At 43.6% G+C, this 23,602-nt stretch overlaps 1 protein-coding gene and 1 long non-coding RNA gene across 2 annotated transcripts; one reads left to right on the forward strand and one right to left on the reverse strand.

Moving 5' to 3' along the window:
• Positions 1 to 1,476: 1,476 nt before the first annotated feature.
• On the reverse strand, positions 1,477 to 22,288 carry LOC118498430. The gene is made up of 3 exons (XR_004900921.1): positions 22,165 to 22,288; positions 8,771 to 8,773; positions 1,477 to 1,487 (listed from the first exon to the last, which is right to left on the reverse strand). It is a non-coding gene; the product is annotated as an uncharacterized LOC118498430 (long non-coding RNA).
• Positions 4,439 to 18,189, forward strand: LOC114504913 (toll-like receptor 13). Its single transcript, XM_036016486.1, has 2 exons — positions 4,439 to 4,713; positions 15,184 to 18,189. The coding sequence occupies exon 2, from the start codon at positions 15,281 to 15,283 to the stop codon at positions 18,134 to 18,136; it is 2,856 nt and encodes a 951-aa protein (XP_035872379.1). The 5' UTR covers positions 4,439 to 4,713; positions 15,184 to 15,280; the 3' UTR covers positions 18,137 to 18,189.
• Positions 22,289 to 23,602: the final 1,314 nt, after the last annotated feature.

The raw sequence follows: 23,602 nt of genomic DNA on the forward strand, positions 1-23,602 counted from the left end.
ACCATGGAATACTACAACTCTGCAATAAGCAAGAAAGAGCCATTAATATACACAAAAAATTTATTGGATCTGAAACATATTATGCTGAGTGAAAGAAGTCAGTCTCAAAATTTTACAGACTGTGTGATTCTGTTTAGATAATGTTTTTTTTTTACATTACAGTATACATTCAATATTGTTTTGTATTAGTTTGAGGTATACAGCATAGTGGTCAGACAATCATATACTTTCCAAAGCGGTCCCCCTGATATTTCCAGTACCCAGCTGGCACCATATATAGCTATTACAGTATTATTGACCGCATTCCCTATGCTGTGCTTTACATCCCAGTGACGACTCTGTAACTGCCAATCTATATTTCTCAATCCCTTCACCTGTTTCATCCCGTCCCCTCAACCCCCTCCACTCTGGCAACCATCAGTCTGTTCTCTGTATCTATGAGTCTGTTTCTATTTTGTTTCTTTTGCTCTGTGGATTCCACATATGAGTGAGATCATATGGTATTTGTCTTTCACCGCCTGGCTTACTTCACTGAGCATAATGCTCTCCAGGTCCATCCATGCTGTTGCAGAGGGTAAGATTCAATTCTATGAATAATATTCCATTATATATACCTACAACAATGCTTTTACCCACTCCTTAGATGGCATTTTTTTTAGATTTTATTTATTTTTAGAGAGGGGAGGGAGGGAGGGAGAGAGAGAGAGAGAGAGAGACATCAATGTGCAGTTGCTGGGGGCCATGGCCTGCAACCCAGGCATGTGCCCTGACTGGGAATAGAACCTGCAATGCTTTGGTTTGCAGCCTGCACTCAATCCACTGAGCTACGCCAGCCAGGACAGATGGCATTTTTTAAAAGACAGACTTACAACAACAGAAGGCAGATCAGTGGTTTCTTCAAGATTACCATGAGGGGCTTTGGGGGAGGGGTGAGAAAACCCTTCTGTGTATTGATTATGGCAGTGTGTTTACATGTATTAAAGCTTATGGAACTGTACACCAAAAGAGTCAATTTTATTGTATGCTCCCTTAAAAGGCATTTTTTAAAATAAGAGGGTTAAAAAAACAACACAAGATTTTTGAATGTTATTAAATGAGGGTATGATTCCCAGAGCTGCTATAGCCGTGTTGCCCTTGCTGGTGTCAGCAATAATCAACTTGGAACTGCCCCTCTCAGGACTTTTTGCCATGTGAGATGGATAGTACATTTATTTCCCTTACCCTTAAAGCCACTTCCGGTTTGGTTTGGTATCACTTGGCACTAGAAAGCATCCCCTTACAAATAGATGTTAGGCATTATTCTTCATCATCAACATGTTAACATTTCATTTGGTCTTGAAAAGTAAACATTGAACTTCTAATATATTAAAATAATTAAATGCAATATTGATGGAGAACAATCCAGAAGGTTTTCTTTTCATGAAAATGACCACCAGGATAGAACCTTCATACCCTTCACATCAGTGCAGCTTTTTATATTCCCCTGGCTCCTACAGATACCCCGTGAGTAAGACAGACACCATTTATCCCATTTTTCAGTTGAGTACATAGTGTGCAAATGAGTGATAGGTCACATGTTTATGGTCCATACCTGAACACAAAAGGCTAATCAATGGTTTCAACTTTATTGTAGGGATGAGTCAGAAGGAACAGTTTTGAATATAGGAGGCTTTTTGTACTCTCCAATGTAAGCTACAATATACAGGAAGAAAGGAATAAAAATGTTATTTAAGAGTGTAATAATAAAGCCCTGGCTGGCATACCTCAGTGGATTGAGCATGGGCTGCAAACCAAAGGGTTGTCAGTTCGATTCCCAGTCAGGGTGCACACCTGGGTTGCAGGCAAGATCCCCAGTGGGAGCATGTGAGAGGCAACCACACATTGATATTTCTCTCTATCTCTTTCTCCCTCCCATCTCCACTCTCTAAAAATAAATAAAAATCTTTTTTTAAAAAAGTGTAATAAAGACAAGAAAATGAATTCTGAACTGCTAGACCTACCAAATAGGTAGGAAGTGACTTTCTGAAGAGGCTGTCACTTTCCTGGATTCATGAAAAGAACATAAAGGATGAAGCAAAGATACCAGCAGGTATTAGGATATTCATTGCCGACAAGATGTGTGGTCCACTTTTTTAAAGATACAGACACAGATTATGTGTAGGTCTGATTTGGTGACTCAGTGTGAAGGTACTTAATGTCACTGAGTTGTATGCTTAAAATGCTTACGAGGGCGAATTTTATATTACATACATTTTACCACAATGTTTCAAAAGACAAAAGAAAACAGGATTTGATTTTCTGGATTACGTCTAATAACTCAAGACTGATCAACCCTAGGCATCTCACAAAGAACATCTTTTTATTTACTTATTTATTTTGTCCTCACCTGAGGATGTTTCCATTGATTCTAGAGACAGAGAGAGACAGAGAAATAAATATGGATGTGATAGAAATGTCGATCAGTTGCCTCCTGTATGTGCCCCTACAAGGGATCAAACCCGCAACCTAGGTATGTGTCCTGACCATGGATTGAACCTGCGACCCTTCAGTTTATGGGGATTAATGCTTCAACCAACTGAGCCACACCAGCCAAGGCTCGTAGCAAGGTAATTTTAGGACTATATAAATGTAACTACTCCTTAACTGTTAAGGAGTTGAAATTACATTTGGCCCTTTGAAGGCAACCACGAGATTGATGTGGCCCACGGTGAAAATGAGTTCGACACCCCTACTTTATAGGCTATTTGCCTGATAGTGCTTATGTAATTCAGAGAGCATCCAGACCAGCACTGTGGTATGTTTTCCCACAAAACAGCACTTACTAGCACCATGAATTTCTTCTATAAGTTACTTACATGATGAGCCAGAGATAGTCTTTACCCTTGCCTTCCTTGCAACTCAGTTGAGAGAACTGGTCGTACATGGTTTCTGGAAAGAAATATGTAAAGAAGTCATCTCTGAGCAGCCCGGTAGGGGAGGATACCTTGCTGGTAGCCTTAGAAAGACCTTTCTATTAGGAAAAATCTCCTGGGAATAGTACTCCCAGAAAGATGAATGAAAGATACCGTCACAGCTCTGTTCCTTACTGGCTGGGTGGCTTTGGGCAAATTATGTAACTATGCTGTGTCCCAGTTTACTCATCTAAAAAGTGCAAAAGTGATAATACCTCAAAGTTTTTTGTTACCTGTGTAAATACATGTAAAGCACTCATTACAATGCCTGGGATATGATAAATGCTCCCTATTTTTTTCCAGCAACTATTATTATTATTATTATTATTATTATTATTATTATTCAACAGATACTCCATAGTGTGAGTGAGAGTATTGAAAAGCCAAAAGAGAGGACCCTGCATAAAAAAAAAAAAATGTCTCAGGAATCCTGCTAGGGGGAAATCTCTCCTCTTCCGGAAAAAAAAAAAGACTTTGTTCAGGTATAGCCCACGCCTTCTCCAGGATGATGTTATTGCAAAATATATTATTCTGTTTTTTTCTCTTTTTTTAAGGATTTTATTTATTTATTTTTAGAGAGGCAAGGGAGGAAGAAAGAGAGAGAGAGAAACATCAGTGCGTGGTTGCCTCTCACATGGCTCCAACTGGGGACCTGACCTGCAACCCAGGCATGTGCCCTGACTGGGAATCGAACCTGCGATGCTTTGGTTCGCAGCCCGAGGTCAATCCACTGAGCTACGCCAGCCAGGGCTTGTTCTTTCTCTTTTTATGAGCTGCACCTCTACCTAAAGTTTGTGGTTGTAGTACTTAAACATGAAGAGCACTGGGCTGTCAACAGAAGGCAGATACCCAAGTTTCTGTAGTGCCATCTTTGCGCCCCCCCGCCCCCCCCCCCCGTGCCCAGTAATATAGAACTATAGAGATGTGTGAAGGACAGAGTACTGAAATTAAACTACCAAGGCCTGGCTAGAAATTCCTCGGTTCTGGCAAAGGCTGGCCCTGGAAATGGGTTTCTGTGGTTTTACTTCTTCCCACAAAAATGAAAGCATCGGTGCTTTGAATCAGTTCCTAATAGTGTGGCTTCAATCTCCTCAGAATTCAATCTCTTCACGAGCTTCTTTTGCCTATCATTTAGGGGAAGGAAGAAATTCAGCACCCCAGACTAAAGAAAATGCAGTGCAACATGGGTAATCTCTTTAACAGGCAGCCAAATTGGTGACCAAAAGGAGTCAGAGCGGAAATAAGCAGGGTCGCACAGCCTGACCCCGAAACTCAAACATAGCTGAGACCTAGTTGGAGAAGCACACAGGTTCCAGGAAGAAAACAAAGGAAGGGAGGCCTCTCCCCACGCATTCACACGGGCGGTTCCAGACGAGTTTGCTGGAACTGCTGCCAACACAGGGCTTGAGCGAGCTGAGCAACCCCACGAGCTCCCAGGGAGCAAGAAATCTGGAGGAATATGCGATGGGTGCAAGATAACATCTTCGCACTAGAAATTCTGTTTTGCAACATGCCCCCGAGCGGGATTTTGGCGCTTCTGAGGAAACTCCTTTAGTGACCCCCAAATGAGCAAATCCAACGACAAAACCAAACCATGAAGTCTGAAGAGGAAGAAATGCTTCTTAGTTGGTCACATGTCTTAAGAGCTCAGAGCGATCATCTTGAAGTTTTGAAACTTCCCAAGAAAGAATTTCCTTATTTTACAGAAAATCTGAGTACAGAAAGATGAGCAACAGGAGTGTGGACCGAGAGCTTCTTGCGGGTATGTTGTTTTCTTTGAACTTTGATTAGTATGTTGTATATTGCTGTATAATAAAAGAAACCCTTTCCCGGAATTGTCCCAAGAGACAGATGGCATTACTAGAGCCTGAGGGATCAGGAAAATAATATGTTGTCTTTTAAAGTAACTTATAGAAATTTCACCATATGCAGTGGAACTACATGGAGGTGGTACAGCATTTATTTTCTTTTTTTTAAATTATTTTATTTATTTATTTTTAGAGAGGGAAAGGAGGGAGGAGAGAGAGAGAGAGACACCAATGTGCGGTTGCTGGGGGCCGTGGCCTGCAACCCAGGCATGTGCCCTGACTGGGAATCGAACCTGCGATGCTTTGGTTCACAGCCCGTGCTCAATCCACTGAGCTACGCCAGCCAGGGCCAACATTTATTTTCATATCAGCCAACAAGGGCTGTTCCCAGTGACTAAAGTAGCTTTTAAGAATTTCAGATCTGAAGAGATACGTGTGCTCCCACATTCATTGCAGCATTATCTACAATAGCCATGATGATAGAAACAATCTAAGTGTCCAATGGTGGATGAATGGATAAAGAAAATGTGGTATATTTGTACAATGGAATATTATTCAGCCATAAAAAAAACCCCCACAGAAATCGTGCCATTTGCAATAACGTGGGTGGACTTCCAGAGTGGGTAGACAAATACTGCATAATCTTGCTTCTATGTGGAATCTGACAAAAAAGTTCATAGAAACAGAGATCAGACCTGTGCTTGGCAGAGGTGGTGGGCGGGGGGGGGGTGAGGGAATGGGGTGAAGATGGTAAAAAGGTACAAACTTCCAGTTACAAGTTAAGTCGGGGACACAACGTGCAACAGGGTGACTCTAGTTCACAGTGCTGTTTCCTGTATTTGAGAGTTGCTAAGAGAGTAGATCTTACAATTCCCATCATAAGGAAAACAATTTTGTAACTGTGAGGTGATGGGAGTTAACTGAACTTATTGTGATGATCTTTTCCAACCACATATATACATCAGATCATTGTGTTTTGCACCTTGGGCTTATACAATGGTAGATTGATGTGAACCCCGGCTCGTGGGGCCTGCCACATTGTGGATGAGGCACAAGAAAGTCACATGGACTACCGAGTCCTGTGGATGAAAATGGATGGTGCAGCTTCTCCTCTCAAGGGGAGAGCAAGCCTCAGCCCTTGGCTTGACAAGCTTTTATTGCTTTTCTGGGCACATTACATGATGGTCCTCATGTACTATGCACAGGTTCACATTTGGTGGTTACCTTTTACAGAAAACAACTAATCACATCAGAGAAGAGGGATTTTTGCAAATGCAAAGGGTAAAGTACTTAAACTGGTTACACTCCTCCTTGGAAGGTTTAGCATGGATTTGAGGAAGTTACAGTAAGCACTTGCTGTCTCAATTCAGGGTGAGGGAATTTTAGCAAAAGCAAGTCTCAAAGCGGCCTAGGTACATTGCAGGCCTGATTCCCCACGGGAGAACCTATCCGTGGGCGTGGGTCCTGTCTGGGACCACACCACGCAGAACAGTCTCCTATAGTAGGAGAAAAGAACTTGGGATAGCCCGTGCATCCTCAGTTAGGTGCTGCCATTGTAACCAGAAAAGACACCGGCATTCGGACTGCCTGTCACTACCAAATCCAATAAGCAGTGACAGCGATTGAATCTTTTATAGGCGCTTGATTCAGATGGCCGGCGATCCGAGAAGACGGCGGGTTCATACCCTAACAAATCATCTTGCTCTCTCTTTCCCAGCCAGATCTTTTATAAGGGGGTTGGGGAAGGGCAAACAAGGTGTCAGCGAAAGCCTTCGAAATTCAACAGTTGCCTCCAAGGGGGAAGGCTAGTCGCTTGCTTCTTCCTGGTACAGACGTCTCCAAGAGGTCATCTGTTTACTCTTAGGTGCCGAGATAGGCCTTATCTGTAGTTACTGAAACAAAAACTTAACATACACATGACTTGCTAGATTGATGACTATTTACCTTAAGGTAAATTTTCCCAAGTCTTAAGCCCCTATCACCATCACAACGACACAGAATATGCTGTGCAAACTATCACAGTGCTTTTGAAACATTCACTCTCAATCTAATAAGCTCTCTAAGATGACATATGGCAGTTTAGAGTTAATTTTCACTGTGAGCACTACAGGGATCTGTGATTGGATTCATCATGCCTCAGAAATTCCGAAAGGAAGCATTTGGAAGGAAAGGGTGGGATTCTAGATAGTGGTCTGGGCCCACAGGACCCTGACACCACACAGTGGACTTAGGGACCAGGCATGAAAGTGTGTGCCTGGGCCGCTTGTGCAGAGGTTGTAAGAGCCCTGGATTGGAGGTCAAGCAGTCTGCACTTGAATCTCATTTCTACATACCATTTGCTGACTAAGTGCCATGACGCTACCTCTCTGGCCCTCCTTTTGTAACCGGAAAAGACACCGGCGTTTGGGCTGCCTGTCACTACAAAATCCAATAAGCAATGACAGCGATTGAATCTTTTATGGGCGCTTTATTCAGATGGCCAGCGATCTGAGAAGATGGCGGGTTCATACCCTAACACACCATCTTCCCTTCTCTTTCCTGGCCAGATGTTTTATAAGGGGGGTGGGGGAGGACAAGCAAGGGGTGGTAAGGACTTTGAGATTCAGGCAGGATTAGGTGAGAAGCTAAAGCAGTTAGCTGTTCCCAAGGGGGGGGGGTGGTCACACAAAAGGTCCGGATGCCTCCAACGTGTCCCCAGGCGGTCATCTCTAGCCAGTGCCCTAGGAGGTCGGCTGCTTTTCCCAGGAGCCAGGATGCGCCTTATCTGTAGTTTCTGAAATAAAACCTTAACATATACATTACTTGCTAGACTTACAGCTTTTTAACTTAGGCTAAAATTTTCCAAGTGTTGAGTCCCCTATCACCTCCTTCTTTTGTAGAACTTCACGGAGCTTACCGTGACAGCACTGTAAACTGTGAAGTGCTCCGCAATTTTGAGATATCTTTTCTGGGCATCAAGTTCCACAGACCCCCTCCAACTAGAGCATGCACTGGGGATCACCCCTTCTGTCACTTCTGCCATCCCCAGCCACATTTTCAAAAAATAGCACTGTCAAAACCCTTCCAAGAGTAGAGATGGAAGCATCCACTCCTCCCAATTTCACAGAGAAAACATCATGTATTAAAAATAATAATAACAAGTCCTGGCTGGTGTGGCTCAATGGATTGAGTGTCAGCCTGCAAACCAGAAAGGTCACCAGTTCAATTCCCAGTCAGGGCACATGTCTGGGTTGTGGGCTAGGTCCTCAGTGGAGGGCACATGAGAGGCAACCACACATGGATGTTTCTCTCCCTCTCTTTCTCTCTCCCTTCCCCTCTGTCTACAAATAAATACATAAAATCTTTTAAAAGAGATAGGCTATGCCAGTTATTCATAGAACGTGGTCCCTGAACCAGTAACTCAGCATCACCTGGGAAACTGGGCAAAATTCCAGTTCTTGGGCTCCTCCTCAGACCAAATGAATCTAAAACTCTGGGGGTTGGGCCCAGCAATGTGTGTTTTAAAAAGCCTCCGGCAAATGGGGAGTCAGGAGAATGGGGACAGCTGTAACAGTGTCAACAATGAAAATAAGGTAGCCTAGCTGGTGTGGCTCAGTGGATTGAGCACAGGCTGCGAACCAAAGGATCACTGGTTTGATTCCTGGTCAGGGCATATGCCTGGGTTGCAGGCCAGGTCCTGAATGGGGGATGTGTGAGAGGCAACCACACACTGATGTTTCTCTCCCTCTCTTTCTCCTTCCCTTCTCCTCTCTCTAAAAATAAATAAATAAATAAAATCTTCAAAATAAAATAAAGTAAAAAAAAGAAAAAAGCCTTCCAGGTGATTCTGGTTGAAGCTGAAATTTGAGAACACCTGGGTAAAGGTCCTTTCCTCCCTGGCTGCATAACTTAGGCATTTATTTAAAACCCAGATTCTTGAGAGAGGCCCAGGAAATACCTGTTTTTAACCCCCAGATGATTCCATTGCTCAGGCGGGATTGAGAACAACAAACACATTCGCTCCTCATGGACAAGCTACTCAGGGCTTTGCTATGCTTGGGTCATGGACCCTTTTGTCTGGATTACAGGGTACGTTTTGGGGGTTAGAAGGCATTTCCTGGCTCCAGGGCTCTCTCTGTGATGGAATCAATGCCTAGGCCCAGTATGAAGTCCGTGTTTCTTGGTAAGAAAGCTAGTGTCTCTCCCTATTATGCTCTTCTGTCTCTCCTCCCTTAGAGGTCTTAAAGAAACAGTTACCAGCTTACTGTATACAGGCCTGGAAACGGAGGCTCTGCGGAAAGAAGGAATGGGGGTGGTGGCTGCTGAAATATAGTCAGTGGTCCCTGACGGTTCCCTTTTTCAAACCGGATATCTCTAGTTCCCTCAGTTCTTTCATCATCTCCCAGTTATTCTCACATCCACTGGATACACAGTCTATCAACTTGCACCAGGCACTTTTGCTTTCATTTCTTTTTTAAAAATACTTTTTTGCCTGCAAACCAAAGTGTCGCAGGTTCAATTCCCAGCCAGGGTACATGCCTGGGTTGCAGGCCATGGCCCACAGCAACTGTACATTGATGTTTCTCTCTCTCTCTTTCTCCCTCCCTTCCGTCTCTAAACATAAATAAAAAGAATTTTTTTTTGCTTTTCTTCTTCTTCTTCTCTTTCTTCTCCCTCCTCCTCCTCCTCCTCCTCCTTCTTCTTCCTCCTCCTCTCCCTCCTCCTCCTTCTTCTCCTTCTCCTCCTCCTTCTTCTTCCCATTCCCCTTTTTCTTCTTTGTTTCATCACCAAAGTCAAGTCTCTCTCTCTCTCACCATCTATCTTCCCATTACCCTCTTCTACCTCCCCCCACCCTCTGTTCCCTCTGGTCATCACCATGCTGTTGTCTGTGTGTTTGAGTTTTTGTTTGTTGTATTTTTTTTTTGCTTAATCCCTTCACCTTTTTCACCCAGTCACCCAACCCCCCTCCACTCTGACAGCTGTCAGTCTATTCTCTGTATCTGTGAGTTTGTTTCTCTTTTGTTTGTTAGTTTATTTTGCTCTTCAGATTTCACATATACGTGAAATCATGGAGTACTTCTCTTTAACGGACTGGCTTATTTCACTGAGCATAATACCCCTCCAGGTCCTTCCACGCTGTTGCAAACAGTAAGACTTCCTTCTTTTTTACAGCCAAGTAGTATTCCATCGAGTAAATGCACCACCGCTTTTTTATCCACTCATCTACTGCTCTGCACTTCGGCTGTTTCCAAATCTTGCCTATTGTAATTAATGCTGTAATGACCATAGGGGTGCACATATTATTTCAAATCTGTGTTTTGGGTTTCTTTCTATATATTCCCAGAACTGGAATCATGGGGTCATAAGGCTGTTCCATTTTTAGTCTTTTGAGGTAGCTTCACACTGCTTTCCACAGTGGCTGCACCAGTCTGCATTCCCACCTACAGTGCACTAGGGATCCGTTTTCTCCACAACCTCACCAGCACTTGTTTGTTGATTTGGTTATGATGGCCACTCTGACTGGTGCGAAGTGGTATTTTATTGTGGTTTTAATTTGCATCTCTCTGATGGCTAGTGATGCTGAGCATCTTTTCATATGTCTGGCCCATCTGTATGTCCCCTTTGGAGAAGAGTCCGTTCAGGTCCTTTGCACATTTTACAATTGGATTGTTTGAATTTTATTGTTGAGTTTTATAATTTCTTTATACATTTTGGATATTAATCCCTTATCAAATGCATCATTGGTGAATATGTTCTCCCATTTAGTAGGCTGTCTTTTCACTTTGTTGATGGTTACCTTTGCTGTGCAAAAAAAAAAAAAAAAAAACCTTTTTAGTTTGATATAGTCCCATTTGTTTATTTTTTTTCTTTCATTTCCCTTGTGTGAAGAGATATATCAGAAAAAGTATTGCTATGGGAAATGTAAGAGATTTTACTGCCTATGTATTCTTCCAGGATTTTTATGGTATGGAGATGTACATTTAAGTTTTTTTTAAAATATGTTTTATTCCCCGGCTGGCATAGCTCAGTCGATTGAGCTCGGGCTGCAAACCAAAGTGTCGCAGGTTCGATTCCCAGACAGGGTACATTCCTGGGTTGCAGGCCAGAATCCCCAGCAACCGTACATTGATGTTTCTCTCTCTCTCGCTCTCTATCTCCCTCCCTTCCCTCTCTAAAAATAAATAAATAAACTCTTAAAAAAAGAGTTCCATTTAAAAAATTATGTTTTATTTATTATGCTATTACAGTTCTCCCATTTCCCCCCTCCATTCCCCTCTGCCCTGTACCCACCTCCTACCCACATCCCCCCTTGGTTCATGTCCATGGGTCATACATATAAGTTCTTTGGCTTCTCCATTTCCTGTACTATTCATTCTTGGGACTGTCTGCTCTCTGGTGTTATCTCCCCAGCTTGCTAAACTTAATTCCACACCTTCTTCCAGAAGCCCTTCATTTTGACCACCTTCAAGAACTTCCCTCTTCTGGCTGATAGGACTCAGCTTCTTGCTCTGGCACTGGCTCTCAATGCCTCTCTGCTTTCAGCCACAGCAGCAGCTTCAGGTAAAAGGACTCCCTTCCACTAGTCCTGCCCTCAGGGAAACTTGACCAAGAAGGCTTGTCCCTTTCTCTCTCTTGTCAGGGCAGGAAATTTGGATGTTTGGACAAGTGTGGATGTTTACATTTTTGCTTCACTTAAAATTTCCTGTAACAGAACAGAACCACGGAGATGGAGATCACACAGAGGGTTAGCAACAGGGCAGTGGGAGGAGGGGAGGGGGGAAAAGGTACAGAGAATAAGTAGCGTGGATGGTAGGTAGAAAATAGACAGGGGGAGGGTAAGAATAGTATAGGAAATGTAGAAGCTAAAGAACTTATATGTGCAACCCATGGACATGAACTAAAGGGGAGGATGTGGGTGGGAGGGGGTGTGCAGGGTGGAGGGGAATGGAGGGGGGAACTGGGACAACTGTAATAACATAATCAATAAAATTTATTAAAAAAAGAAAAAATGCCCTGTAACAAACAGGGATAGATTTTAGGGGTCATATTGGTACCCCTTGTCATGTCTGAGAGCAGAGAATACGTTAATCTGGCGGCGCTGTGTTGTTCTACCCAGTTTCCCGCACCCCTACACTTAGGCAAGACATAGTTACTTATACTACTTCTTCTTCCTCTTCTGCCCCTCTTCCTCTTTCTCCTTCTTCTTCTATTTACTTTTACAATGAAATCTCTCCTCCTCTGGCCCATTGTTTCTTGTGGCCTAATAAAGTCAAAATGCCTTCAAGTATTAAATCAATCTATTCGTCTCAGTCATTATGCTGGTGGGCTGCCTTGAACTTGAAATCGAAACTCTCAAGAGCATTGCTTTTGCATTTGCTCTGTCATGGACATGAATATGAAGTGTAAGCAGAAACTTCTGGCACCATCTTTTCTGGAATATTCTAGAATTTACACACCTAATTTACATCCTTCAAAGCAATCACCAAGATGGGTAACACAAATATCTCTATAATAAAATCGCTGTTACAAATGTTTGGTGACTCCTCTTTTGGAATTAGAGGGTGACAGGATATCATGGAAAGAGCATGAGGTTTTGAGATGATTTCAATCACGACTCTGACACATATTACGTTGTGCAATGTTGTGCAAGTTCCTCTCTCCGAACTTTCACTTCCCTATGTATAAAATGTGGTTCAGCCTTGGCTGAAGTGGCTTGGTGGACTGCATGATGGCCTCCGACCCCAAAGGTCACCAATTCGATTCGCAGTCAGGGCATGTGCCTGGGTTGCGGGGCCAGGTCCCCAGTTGAGCATGCAAGAGGCAACCCCACATGGATGCTTTTCTCCCTCTCTTTCTCCCTTCCTTCTCTTCTCTCCAAAAAGAAATAAAGTCTTTAAAAAATATTTTAAAAATAAATAAAATGAACTTGGGTTAAGATTATTGGTCTTGCTGAGTTTTGTAGTGAGTCAGTAATGCCCATGTTCATGCTGCCGTATTAGAGTCACTTTATCATTTGTACAAGAAAGTCCTTTTGCCTGTACACTCTCCCTACGTTAATTTCTCCGTTTCCCTCTCCCTCGTTTGTGTTCCGGTCAAACTCAATTGTATTCTTTCTTTAAAAACTAGGAGTAGGAGGGAACTTTTCTGACTTGATATATACCCAAAGCTACAGCAAATAAAATAATTAATGGCAAAATGCATAGATGCCATCCTATTAACCAAAAAACATTTTCTATCATCACTATAATTTAATATAGTATTGGAGGTTGCGACCAATATTATGTGAGACCAACATAAAGGAAAGGCAAGCCCTGGCTGGCGTAGCTCAGTGGATTGAGCACGGGCTAGGAACCAAAGTGTCCCAGGTTCGATTCCCAGCCAGGGTACATTCCTGGGTTGCAGGCCATAACTCCCAGCAACTGCACATTGACATCTCTCTCTCTCTCTCCCTTCCCTCCCTAAAAATAAATAAATAAAATCTTTTAAAAAAGAAAAATAAATGAGGAATCTTTAAAAAATAATAATATTAAAAAAAGGAAAGGCACAGGAAATATAATCAATATGAATTTTAAAAAGATATATATATATAAATTCCATTATTCATAGAGAATATAATCATTGACAGATAAACCTAAAAGACTATACAGTCATATTTAAAAACTAATAAGACAGTTCAGAAAGCTTTCTATTACTTATGATTAACAATAACACAAAGGATTCAAAACTTTTTTTTTAAAGATTTTATTTATTTATTTTTAGAGAGGGGAAGGGAGGGAGAGAGAAAGAGAGAAACATTAATGTGTGGTTGCCCCTTGTATGGCCCCCACTGGGGACCTGGCCCGCAACCCAGGCATGTGCCCTGACTGGGAATTGAACCTGCGACTCTTTGGTTCGCAGCCCGCACTCAATCCACTGAGCTATCCCAGCCAGGTCTAAAGAGGGAAATGATTTTTTTAAAAATAATAATCCACATGCAAAATCATACAGCAAAAAAAAAAAAGGCTTTTTATCACATCACAATGACAAATTTCCAGTCAACAAACAATATCATAGACAATGTTAAGTGATGGAAGATCTTTAAATCATTAAACCACCAAAGGATTAATATACAAGAAATCCCATTGATAAATGGAAAAGGGATATACCTAAACAGGTCACTGAAGGAAAACTCTACATGGCTACCAAATATATGGAAAGACTCCTAAAATCACAAATATTCAGAAATATGTCAATCAAAGACGATGAGATGTCACTTACTACCACAAGAATTACGAACATTGGAAACACGGATAGCGCCAAGAGTGACTGATGTAAGCAGCAAGGAGCTTACTTCACTTATAAAAAGCTTTTTAAAGTCATGCTTTGTGATTCTATTGGTTCTAATACTGTGCCGATCATCATTGTACCCATCCAAAAAAGTCCTGTGTTATTAGGTATATATTTCTATAATGGTTGCTTGTTTTGTAATTCCTAGCTTTGCAAAATAGTGCTAGGCAATGGCGTATATTTGTGCGTGCCCATAACAACACATGTATACAAAGGAAAGACAACAACTCAATGCAGCTATGCTATTTCCTTTGTTCCTCTGTGACTAGCAGTGTTTTTGAGACAAAAGCTGGGAGATCTACACAATAGTGTGCTAGTGGTGGCCTAGAGTTTAGGTGAAAAGAAGGGAATAACCTTTGATGGAACAGTGTACCAGGCAGCAAGCTGGGCACTTGACGTTGTCTTGTTGAATCTGCACCACATTATGAGGGAGTAGGTATCATTCTCCCATTGTATGGATAAGAAAAGGGATTCAGAGGGGTGAAATTGTTTGTCCAAAGCACAGGATTAGTTCTGACTGGTGTAGCTCAGTGGGTTGAGGGTTATCCCGCCAATCAGAAGGTTGCTGGTTCAATTCCCAGTGAGAGCACATACCTGGGTTGCGGGCCATGTCCCAAGTTAAGGTCGTGTGAGAAGCAACTGCTCATTGATGTTTCTCTCTCTCTCTCTCTTTCTCCCCTTCGTCCCCTCCCTCTAAAAATAAATAAATAAACAAAAATCTAAAAACAGAATAAAAGATAGAGGCAACCTGTAAACTTTGTCAACCTTGTTGTTTTTCCCCCCTATCATGGATGATTTATTTAACTGGACTGAGCTCCACAGACCCCAAAGCGCATCTGCAGTGGTGGAATTTCAGGTGTCAGCCCAAATACCAAGGGGGGTATTTTATTGTGCAGGGGCGAGAGGAGTGTTGGGAAGTTTTGTTATGCCTCCGTATGCTAGCAATTTTTATTATGGGAGAGATAGCACTGGTCTTCGTTGATATACATGGAGTTGCTTTAGAAGTGGATTTGTCTTAGAAGTTAACATGGGGAGAATTTTGTTTCATCTTCTTGAAGGAGGGAGGAGATATTGACAGAAAAATGTAAACAAAACGACTTTCTCTTTTTTCTTTGCAGCGAAGTCACATGGAAAGACCATTTCTTCCAAAATGAGCATCGGACACGGGAAGGGGTATTCTTTGTAACGGGAGCTCTGAAGTCTGGGGCTGACAAGATGGGCTTAGAGAACCCCTCGCCTCCTCAGCAGCTCTGCCTCATTTTCATTGGATTGTCCCTGCTGTCTTTGGCAGAGACATATGGATTCAGTAAATGTACACAGTATGAATTGGATATTCGCCATGTTTTCTGCATTCGGAAGAAGATCGTCAACTTGACAGAGGCCATTTCTGACATCCCGGGATACACTACTCACCTCAACCTGACACAAAACCAAATTCAAACCCTTCCTCCCTACGGCTTTACTAATCTGTCCGCTCTGGTGGACTTGCGACTGGAGTGGAACGCCATCTGGAAGATTGAGAAGAGGGCTTTTTGGGGACTTGAAAATCTGACCCTTTTGAACCTGATAGAAAATAATATTCGCAGTGTGAACGACTCCTTTGAGGGCCTGTCCAACTTGGAGACTTTGCTCCTGAGCCATAATCGAATCACCAACATTCACAAAAATGCCTTTGTCCCTCTTTTCAACCTGAAACACTTAAGCTTGTCTAGAAACCATATTAGCAATTTTTCAAATGTTCTCGAAGCGGTCCAGCATCTCCCGCGCCTGGAATACCTGGATCTCACCCTCAACAACATCAGCATCCTGGACCACAGCCCCAGGTTGTTGGTCTCCCTGACCCAGCTGAGCCTGCAGGGGAACAAACTAACGGAATTAAATTTCTCTGCTTTGTCACTGCCTAATGTGACCACTCTGGATGTCTCTCAGAATAACCTGGCAGACGTCCGGCATGTGGCTCTGGAAACTCTGCCCCAGCTGAGGAGCTTGAATCTCAGTGGGACATCGATGAGACTGGAGATGCTGCCAGCCGAACACCTACAGAATCTAAGCGAAATAGACCTTAGTGACCAGGTGTTTCGAGGCAGCCATTTAATAAACGTCAACCGTGTGTGTCATTTTCTCAGAAGCTTGCCCGTGTTAGAGGCTTTGGTCTTTAGGCAAAAGGCCACGGAGGCAGGGGACATAAAGCATCTCGCCAACTGTACCAGGCTTTTGTCCCTTGACCTGAGACAAAACTATAATCTGGTTTACCTCAATGACAGTGAGTTCAATGGCATGCCCAGCCTCCAAAGGCTGCAACTAGACAGGTGCCAACTTGCCTTTGTCACCAACCAGACCTGGAGTGGCCTCCAGAACTTGACGACCCTACATCTGAGTCACAACAAGTTTAAAGGATTTCCAGATTTTGCCTTTTCACCCTTGAGGTCCCTACAATTTCTTTTCCTCTCTAAAAATCCCATCACGGAACTCAGTGCTAGGGCCTTCTATGGGCTGTATTCTCTGAAGGAGCTCAACGTGGCTGGATGCTGGATAGTGCAAATCGACAGATACTCCTTTGCTCAGTTTCCAAATTTGGAGATTTTAGACCTTGGATACAACAATCTTCGAACTCTAAAATCCAAAACCTTTCATTTTCTGAAGAAACTGCAAGTTCTGATTCTCTCCCAGAACCGCCTGAATAGTATAGAGAAGAATGCATTCTCTGGCCTTACCTACCTTACTCAACTTGACCTGGCATACAATATCTTGTCAAGCTTCAGTGCAAGTATTTTCTTGGGCCTTGAAAATCTAGAAGTTTTGGATCTCAGTTTTAATAAAATCACCTACGAAACCACCAGAACCTTGAGCTCTCCCCCATTTATGAACCTCAAGTCTTTGAAACAACTCAACCTAGAAGGACAAATGCATGGGGTTCAGGTTGTTCCCACCAACTTCTTCCAAGGGCTGCACGCCTTGGAGGAGCTACTCCTAGGCAAAAATTCCATGGTGTTCTTGGACCATCACCAGTTGGACTGCCTGACTAATCTCACAAAGCTGGATATCTCCGGAACAAAATCTGGAGACCGGAGTCTTTATTTAAATATTTCCTTATTCCGAAAACTCAAAAGACTACAGATGCTGCGTCTGGAAAACAACAACATCGAGTCACTGACTCCCGGCATGTTCTCTGGCTTAGAAAGCCTTCAGGTCTTCTCTTTAAGATTCAACAACCTGCAAGTCATTAATCAGAGTCATCTGGCAAACTTGACGTCTCTGAGATACTTTGATCTCTATGGAAACAAATTGCAATGCAACTGTGACAATGTGTGGCTCAAGAACTGGTCCATCAACACAGCGGATGTCCATATCCCTTACCTCCGGAGCTACCCCTGTCAGCAGCCAGATACCCAGAGCTTGTTGGTCGATTTTGATGATGCTATGTGCAATTTTGACTTGGCAAAGGTTTGCTTCTTCTGCTCCTTCAGTCTGGTCCTTGTGACAATGGTCTTCTCTTGGTTTGGTGCCAAGATCACTTCATCTCTGTGGTATGGGCTCTACATATTTCAAGCCTGGTACCTGGCCAAGTGGCATAGGACAAAGAAGGAATTCCTCTATGATGCCTTTGTCTCTTTCACTGCCACTGATGAGCAGTGGGTATATGAAGAGCTGGTTCCAGCCCTTGAAAAAGATGGCCAGCCCACCTTTAAGCTCTGTCTTCACCACCGGGACTTTGAACCTGGCATAGACATCTTTGAGAACATTCAGAACGCCATCAACACCAGCAGGAAGACGCTGTGTGTGGTCAGTAACCACTACCTGCACAGTGAATGGTGCCGCCTCGAAGTGCAGCTGGCCAGCATCAAGATGTTCTACGAGCACCAGGATGTCATCATCCTGATCTTCCTGGAAGAGATCCCAAACTATAAGTTATCCAGCTACCACCGACTCAGGAAACTTGTGAACAGGCAGACGTTTATCACCTGGCCCGACTGTGTCCACGAGAGGCCGCTCTTCTGGGCTCGTATTAGAAATGCGCTGGGCAACAAGTCCGTGGAGAAGGACAATGCGCAGCTAATTGTGGTTGAGTGACCGGAAGTCTTCGTGACCGCAAGTGCAATGTTGTCCAAGGTGTGCAGAGGCTAAGGGTGTGACTGAGTGTTCGTGTTCTGCAGGGAAAAGGATGTGAGCTGCTTATGGCCATCACACCTGAGACCATGTGGTTAATGTCCTTTAGAAGCAGGAGACAGCATAGGAAGAGCTCTGAGACTGTAATACTGTCACTGGCCAGCATTCATCACCCTGGTTGCCAGGAAATGCCTTTGACCAATTAGGTAGAATAAACAGTAAACCAAGGCAGGGAGGAGGAAGGAGACAAGTCTCACATGCTAACTCAGCAGTCCTCAGCCTGGTCTGATAATATTGCCAGGTGTTACAACATCACAAGAAACACTGTTAGCAAGAAAGAAGGAAAGTCCTTGAAATTCTATGTAGCATTTCCACTCTCTGGGAAAGAAAGCCTTGAAACTGTGCTTTTGTCCCAAGGCCTGGAATGTGGGAGAGGGTCCCCAGTGCCCGAAGAAAGAGCCCATAAAACAACTTTTTGTTAACTGCCCACCTCTGGTCACTATCTGTTTTAGGAGGGAGTCCCTGATGCTTACAGAAAGAGCCCATCAATAACTTTGGGAAGTGCCCCAATGTTAATTAACTGTCAGGTATTTGTTTTACAACAAGATGACCAAGTGGAGCAAGATAAGAATTCGGGCGGACAGACCTCCATTCATCCCTAAGTTTGGGTAATCACATTTTCCCAGGAAAGCTGGCGCCGCATTTACCCGCTAATCAACATGTGACTTTTTTTCCCTCCTAGCCCACCAACTATATAAGTCCAGAGAACAAAGGTCTGTCTATCTGTCTGTCTGTCTCTCTCTCTCTCCCTCTCTCCCCGGGGCTTAGGGAGCTCTTGGTTCTCGGGCCACAGGGCCTCTGGCCACCTGGCCTCAGGCTGCCCAGGGGCTTGCCACCCTGGTCTCCAGCCTCTCTTGCTTTTCTCGCCCTGCTTTGCCCTGAAACTCTGCCTTTCACCCCCTACTCTACCCAGTCCTGTTCTCTTCCATGGGAACGGGCCACTAATAAACTGATTACATACTGCTACATTTGCTGATATGTCATTCTTTACATGCGTCAGCAAGGAGAACCAGGTCTCTCCTGTCAACACTTTGGGCAGTTGGAAGAGTGAAGGGGGCTGCTTGAGGTATGGTGTCCACACTCTAGGGGATTAGTAATCTGGAACACGTATCCGTTTCATTAAGGAGAAGACTTGGGAGACACGTCGCCTGACACTGTGGCGATCAGGAAAGCCCTCAGAGGTGCTTGAGAACATTGTTCAGCTAGTTTCTCCGAAGCAATTCCTGTCAAGATAGAACAAATTGTACTTCTAAGAATCTGTACCAACAGACAGACTGCATATGTCACAGGTGTGCACAGGTAACCAGGTTCTTAGTGATCGAGGACAAAGACTTGAACCGAACACACAAAGTTTTTAGCATAAAGAAAGAGAGATTTATTAAGTGAGAGTACACTCCACAGGACACGGGAGTGGGCCAACTCTGAGCAGAGAAGGAACACGTGGGCTGGGGGATTCTATTCTTATAGGGCAGAAGCCCCCTGGCTAGTCTTTGGCGGGCTTTTCCTGCACAGGTACAAGGAGTTGGATTTCAAAGCTACTGCGCATGTGTGGTTTCCCATGATTTTCTTGACTGGCTACTGGAGAAGGGAGTCCCACAATGTTATTTCATTATAATGATATTATCATGAATCAGGGGTAGTGCGCAGGCGCATTCTATGATTCAGAGTTATCCCAGAAAACAGGAACAACCCGTCTTAGGGGGTCTTTGTCATGTATAGATGTTTTCTACCTCAGCCCTGCGGGGCCTCTGGAGCTTCCTTCCTGACTATCTCCTGCCTCACCCTGACTGGGAACTGAACCTGCAAGCCTTTGGTTCGCAGCCCGCACTCAATCCACTGAGCTACACCAGCCAGGGTGTGTTCAGGGATTTAAAAAAAAACTAAAACTGACCTTTTATTATTTTGCATTCTTCAAAGAAAAAAAAAAAGGCTGGGGCAGTTTCTCCAGCCTTTGGTTCACATTAATTAACATTTGCGTGCCCATTGTCCAAGCCAGATCTCTGGAATCTGAGGGCTCCTCTGCCCTGGAGCTATGCTTGGCAGGGTGTCTTTGCTGAAACTGGACACAGCCGTTCCTTCCTGAAGCGCCATCACCTCCCTGGAGATGGAGTGCGTCTTGGATCCCACCACTCAAGGAAACAGCACACCTGGGTTCCTTTCCTGGTCTTGAAACTGGGCCTTAGCACCAAAACATAGAAGCCAGATAGCACTAAGTGTGGCAATTGATATCAGCTGACTAAGGTTTGAAGCTTGATTCAACCACTTAGGAACTGTAACCCTGTTACCCAACCTCTCTAAACCTGTTTTTCATTCTGTAGAATCAGAATAATTACAATAGCTTTTTCTAGGCCGGTTTAAGGATGAAATGGAATAAGGTATAGGAGGGTTTAGCAGAATGCCTGGCCCATAGATGTTAGCTACGAAATTCTACTTCCTCACGATTGCAGGACCTGGGGCAGAAGGAGCAATGGGTGTCGGAGGATGGGCTTACTGAAGAGAAGCAGCTGGAAATATAAAGGCCAGCAGCTTTGTCCACCTCACCATCTGCTAAAGGCCTTTCCTGAAGGGAATCCTAGGTTGTTTGTTCCAAAAGCGTTGGGGAAAAACAGTATTGACAGTGTTGACTGTGCTTAAAAGTATAGAGGACTAAAAGACAGATTTTTCCTTTCCTTGCTTACCAATCCCTGACATGCTCAATCTAACATCTATCATCTAACCTCTGGATGTCCAAGGCCCAGGTGTGCAGTTTTTAGGGCCAGAAAGAAGTTTTGGGGTCAGTAGGTTGGAATGAAAGTTGATATCCGAGGGAAGAGGGAGAACGTGAAGTAACATTAGAACAGGATTTTATGCGTTCCCTTGCACAGCACTGCCACCTGGTGGTTATTGAATAAATCACAGTATCTCCCCCCTTCCTCTGCCTCACATCTGCCCTCTCCCATGGTCCAGTCCTAATGTGTTCACTGAGAGAAAAGGGTGATACATTGTATTCAGTTCTTGTGGCTTCTGTAACAAATTACTATAAGGATGGTGGTTTAAAACAACAGGGATTTATTCTCTCACAGTTCTGGAGGCCAGAAGTCCAAAATCAAGGTGTGGGCAGCACCATGATCCCTGTAGAAGCTCTAGAGGAAGATGTTTGTGCCCTGAGTTTTCCAGCTTCTGGTGGCTGTTGACTGCCATTCCTGACCTCATGGCTGCATCACTCCAATCTCTGTCTCTTACTTTTTATTGTATTTTATTGCTTATGCTATTATAATAGTCCGTGCTTTTTCTCCCTTAGCCCACTTCCACTCAGCCTCTCCTCCCCTCCCTCAGGTCATTCCCATATCGTTGCCCATGTCCATGGGTCATGCATACATGTTCTTTGGCTGATTCCTTCACCTTCTTTCATTCAGTCCCCCTTCCGCCCTCTCCCCTCTGACAGCTGTCAGTCTGTTTCATACATCCATGCCTCTGCCTCTATTCTGATTACTAGTCTATTTCATTCATTAGACTCCATGTAAAAGTGAGATTATATATAGTATTTGTCTTTCTCTGACTGGCTTATTTCACTTAGCATAATAATCTCTAGGTCCTTCCATCCATGCTCTCGCAAAAGGTAAGAATCTTTCTTTTTAACTGCTGTGCAGTATGTAATCGGAAGAGACAACGGCGTTTGGGTTGCCTGTCACTACCAAATCCAATAAGCAATGACAGCCATTGAATCTTTATAGGCGCTTGATTCAGATGGCCGGCGATCCAAGAAGATGGCGGGTTCATACCCTAACAAACCACCCTCTCTTCTCTTTCCTGGCCAGATCTTTTATGGGGTGGGGGGCGGCAAACAAGGTGCAGTGAGGGCTTTGAAATTCAGGGAGGATTAGGTGAGCAAAGCTGCAGCCTTCCTGTTCTCAGCAGCTAGCTGTTCCCAAAGCGGGGGTGGTGGTGGTCACACAAAAGGCCCGGATGCCTCCAACTTGTCTCCAGGCAGTCATCTCTAGCCAGAACCCCAGGAGGTCGGCTGCTTTTCCCAGGAGCCAGGATGGGCCTTATCTGTAGTTTCTGAAACAAAAGCTTAACATTCATATTACTTGCTAGACTCATAACTTTTTACCTTCAGCTAAAATTTTCCAAGTCTTGAGTTCCCTATCAGTATTCCATTGTGTAGACGTACCACAGGTTTTTTATCTACTCTTTTACTGATGGAACTTGGGTGGTTTCCAGATCTTGGGTACTGTAAATAACGCTGCTATAAACATAGGGCTGCATATATTTGTTTGAATTGGTGTTTTGGGAGGTGTTACTTAGGGGAAAATGGTGATGTTGATCTATAATGTCAAGGGTGGGTGATGGGGACAGAGCTGGGTGGCTGGAGAGCTCTTCCATACCTTTTCATAGCATGCTAAAGATCATGGGGTCCAGGGTAAAACACTGAGTCCCCAAAGCCATTATATGTTCCAGTAAAACGTAATAGAGTAAGAGCAGAAACAGGCCGAACTTTAATAGGGAAGAATCTAAAACTCTGTGTCTAGATTTAGAAATTATTTGTATAAATGAAGGAGAGCATGTCTAAATAGCAGTTCATGCCCTGGCTGGTGTGGCTCAGAGGACTGACTGCTGGCCTGGAAACCAAAAGGTCACTGGTTCGATTCCCAGTCAGGACACATGCCTGGGTTGTGGGCCAGGTCCCCAGTAGGGAGTGTGTGAGAGGCAACCACACATTGTTGTTTCTCTCCCTCTCTTTCTCCCTCCCTTCCTATCTCTAAAAATAAACAAATAACATGTTTAAAAAAATAAATAGCAGTTTATGTGGAAAATGGTTTACTTTACCACAAGGTTAAATGTATGACATGACTGAGGAAAATGATAATGCCACCTTAAGCTGGGTCAATAGACGCCTAAGTCACTGTACAGAACAGTTGTACTGTATGCTGTGCAAACCAGAGCTCGTCTGTTTCCAATTCAAGGCAAAATATTGTATAGCATGCATACAGGAAAGTGCATGAATCATAAATATATGACACAATGGATTGTAACAAAGTGAACATACTCACTCATATAACTGCTAGGGTGGCCCAGTGTCCCAGTTTTCCCAGGGCTCTCCTGTTTTTAGCAATGAAAGTCTTGCTTCCTGGGAAACCCCTTGGTCCTGGGCAAACCAGAAAGCTGGTAACCCTAACCCATCCAGATTAAGAAATAGAATATTGCCAGTGTCCTAGAAGCCCTTACATAGCTCGTCAGTTACTACCCACTCCTCCTGTCCAACAGAAACCACTATCCTGACTTCTAACACCATAGATTATTTTGAAATGCTGTATTTTATTTTTTTAAATATAATTTTCAGTGAGCTCTTCTTTTAAAGATTTTATTCTTTCATTTATTTATGTATTT

Source organism: Phyllostomus discolor, chromosome X (genome assembly GCF_004126475.2).
Source record: "Phyllostomus discolor isolate MPI-MPIP mPhyDis1 chromosome X, mPhyDis1.pri.v3, whole genome shotgun sequence".
Taxonomy (NCBI): domain Eukaryota; kingdom Metazoa; phylum Chordata; class Mammalia; order Chiroptera; family Phyllostomidae; genus Phyllostomus; species Phyllostomus discolor.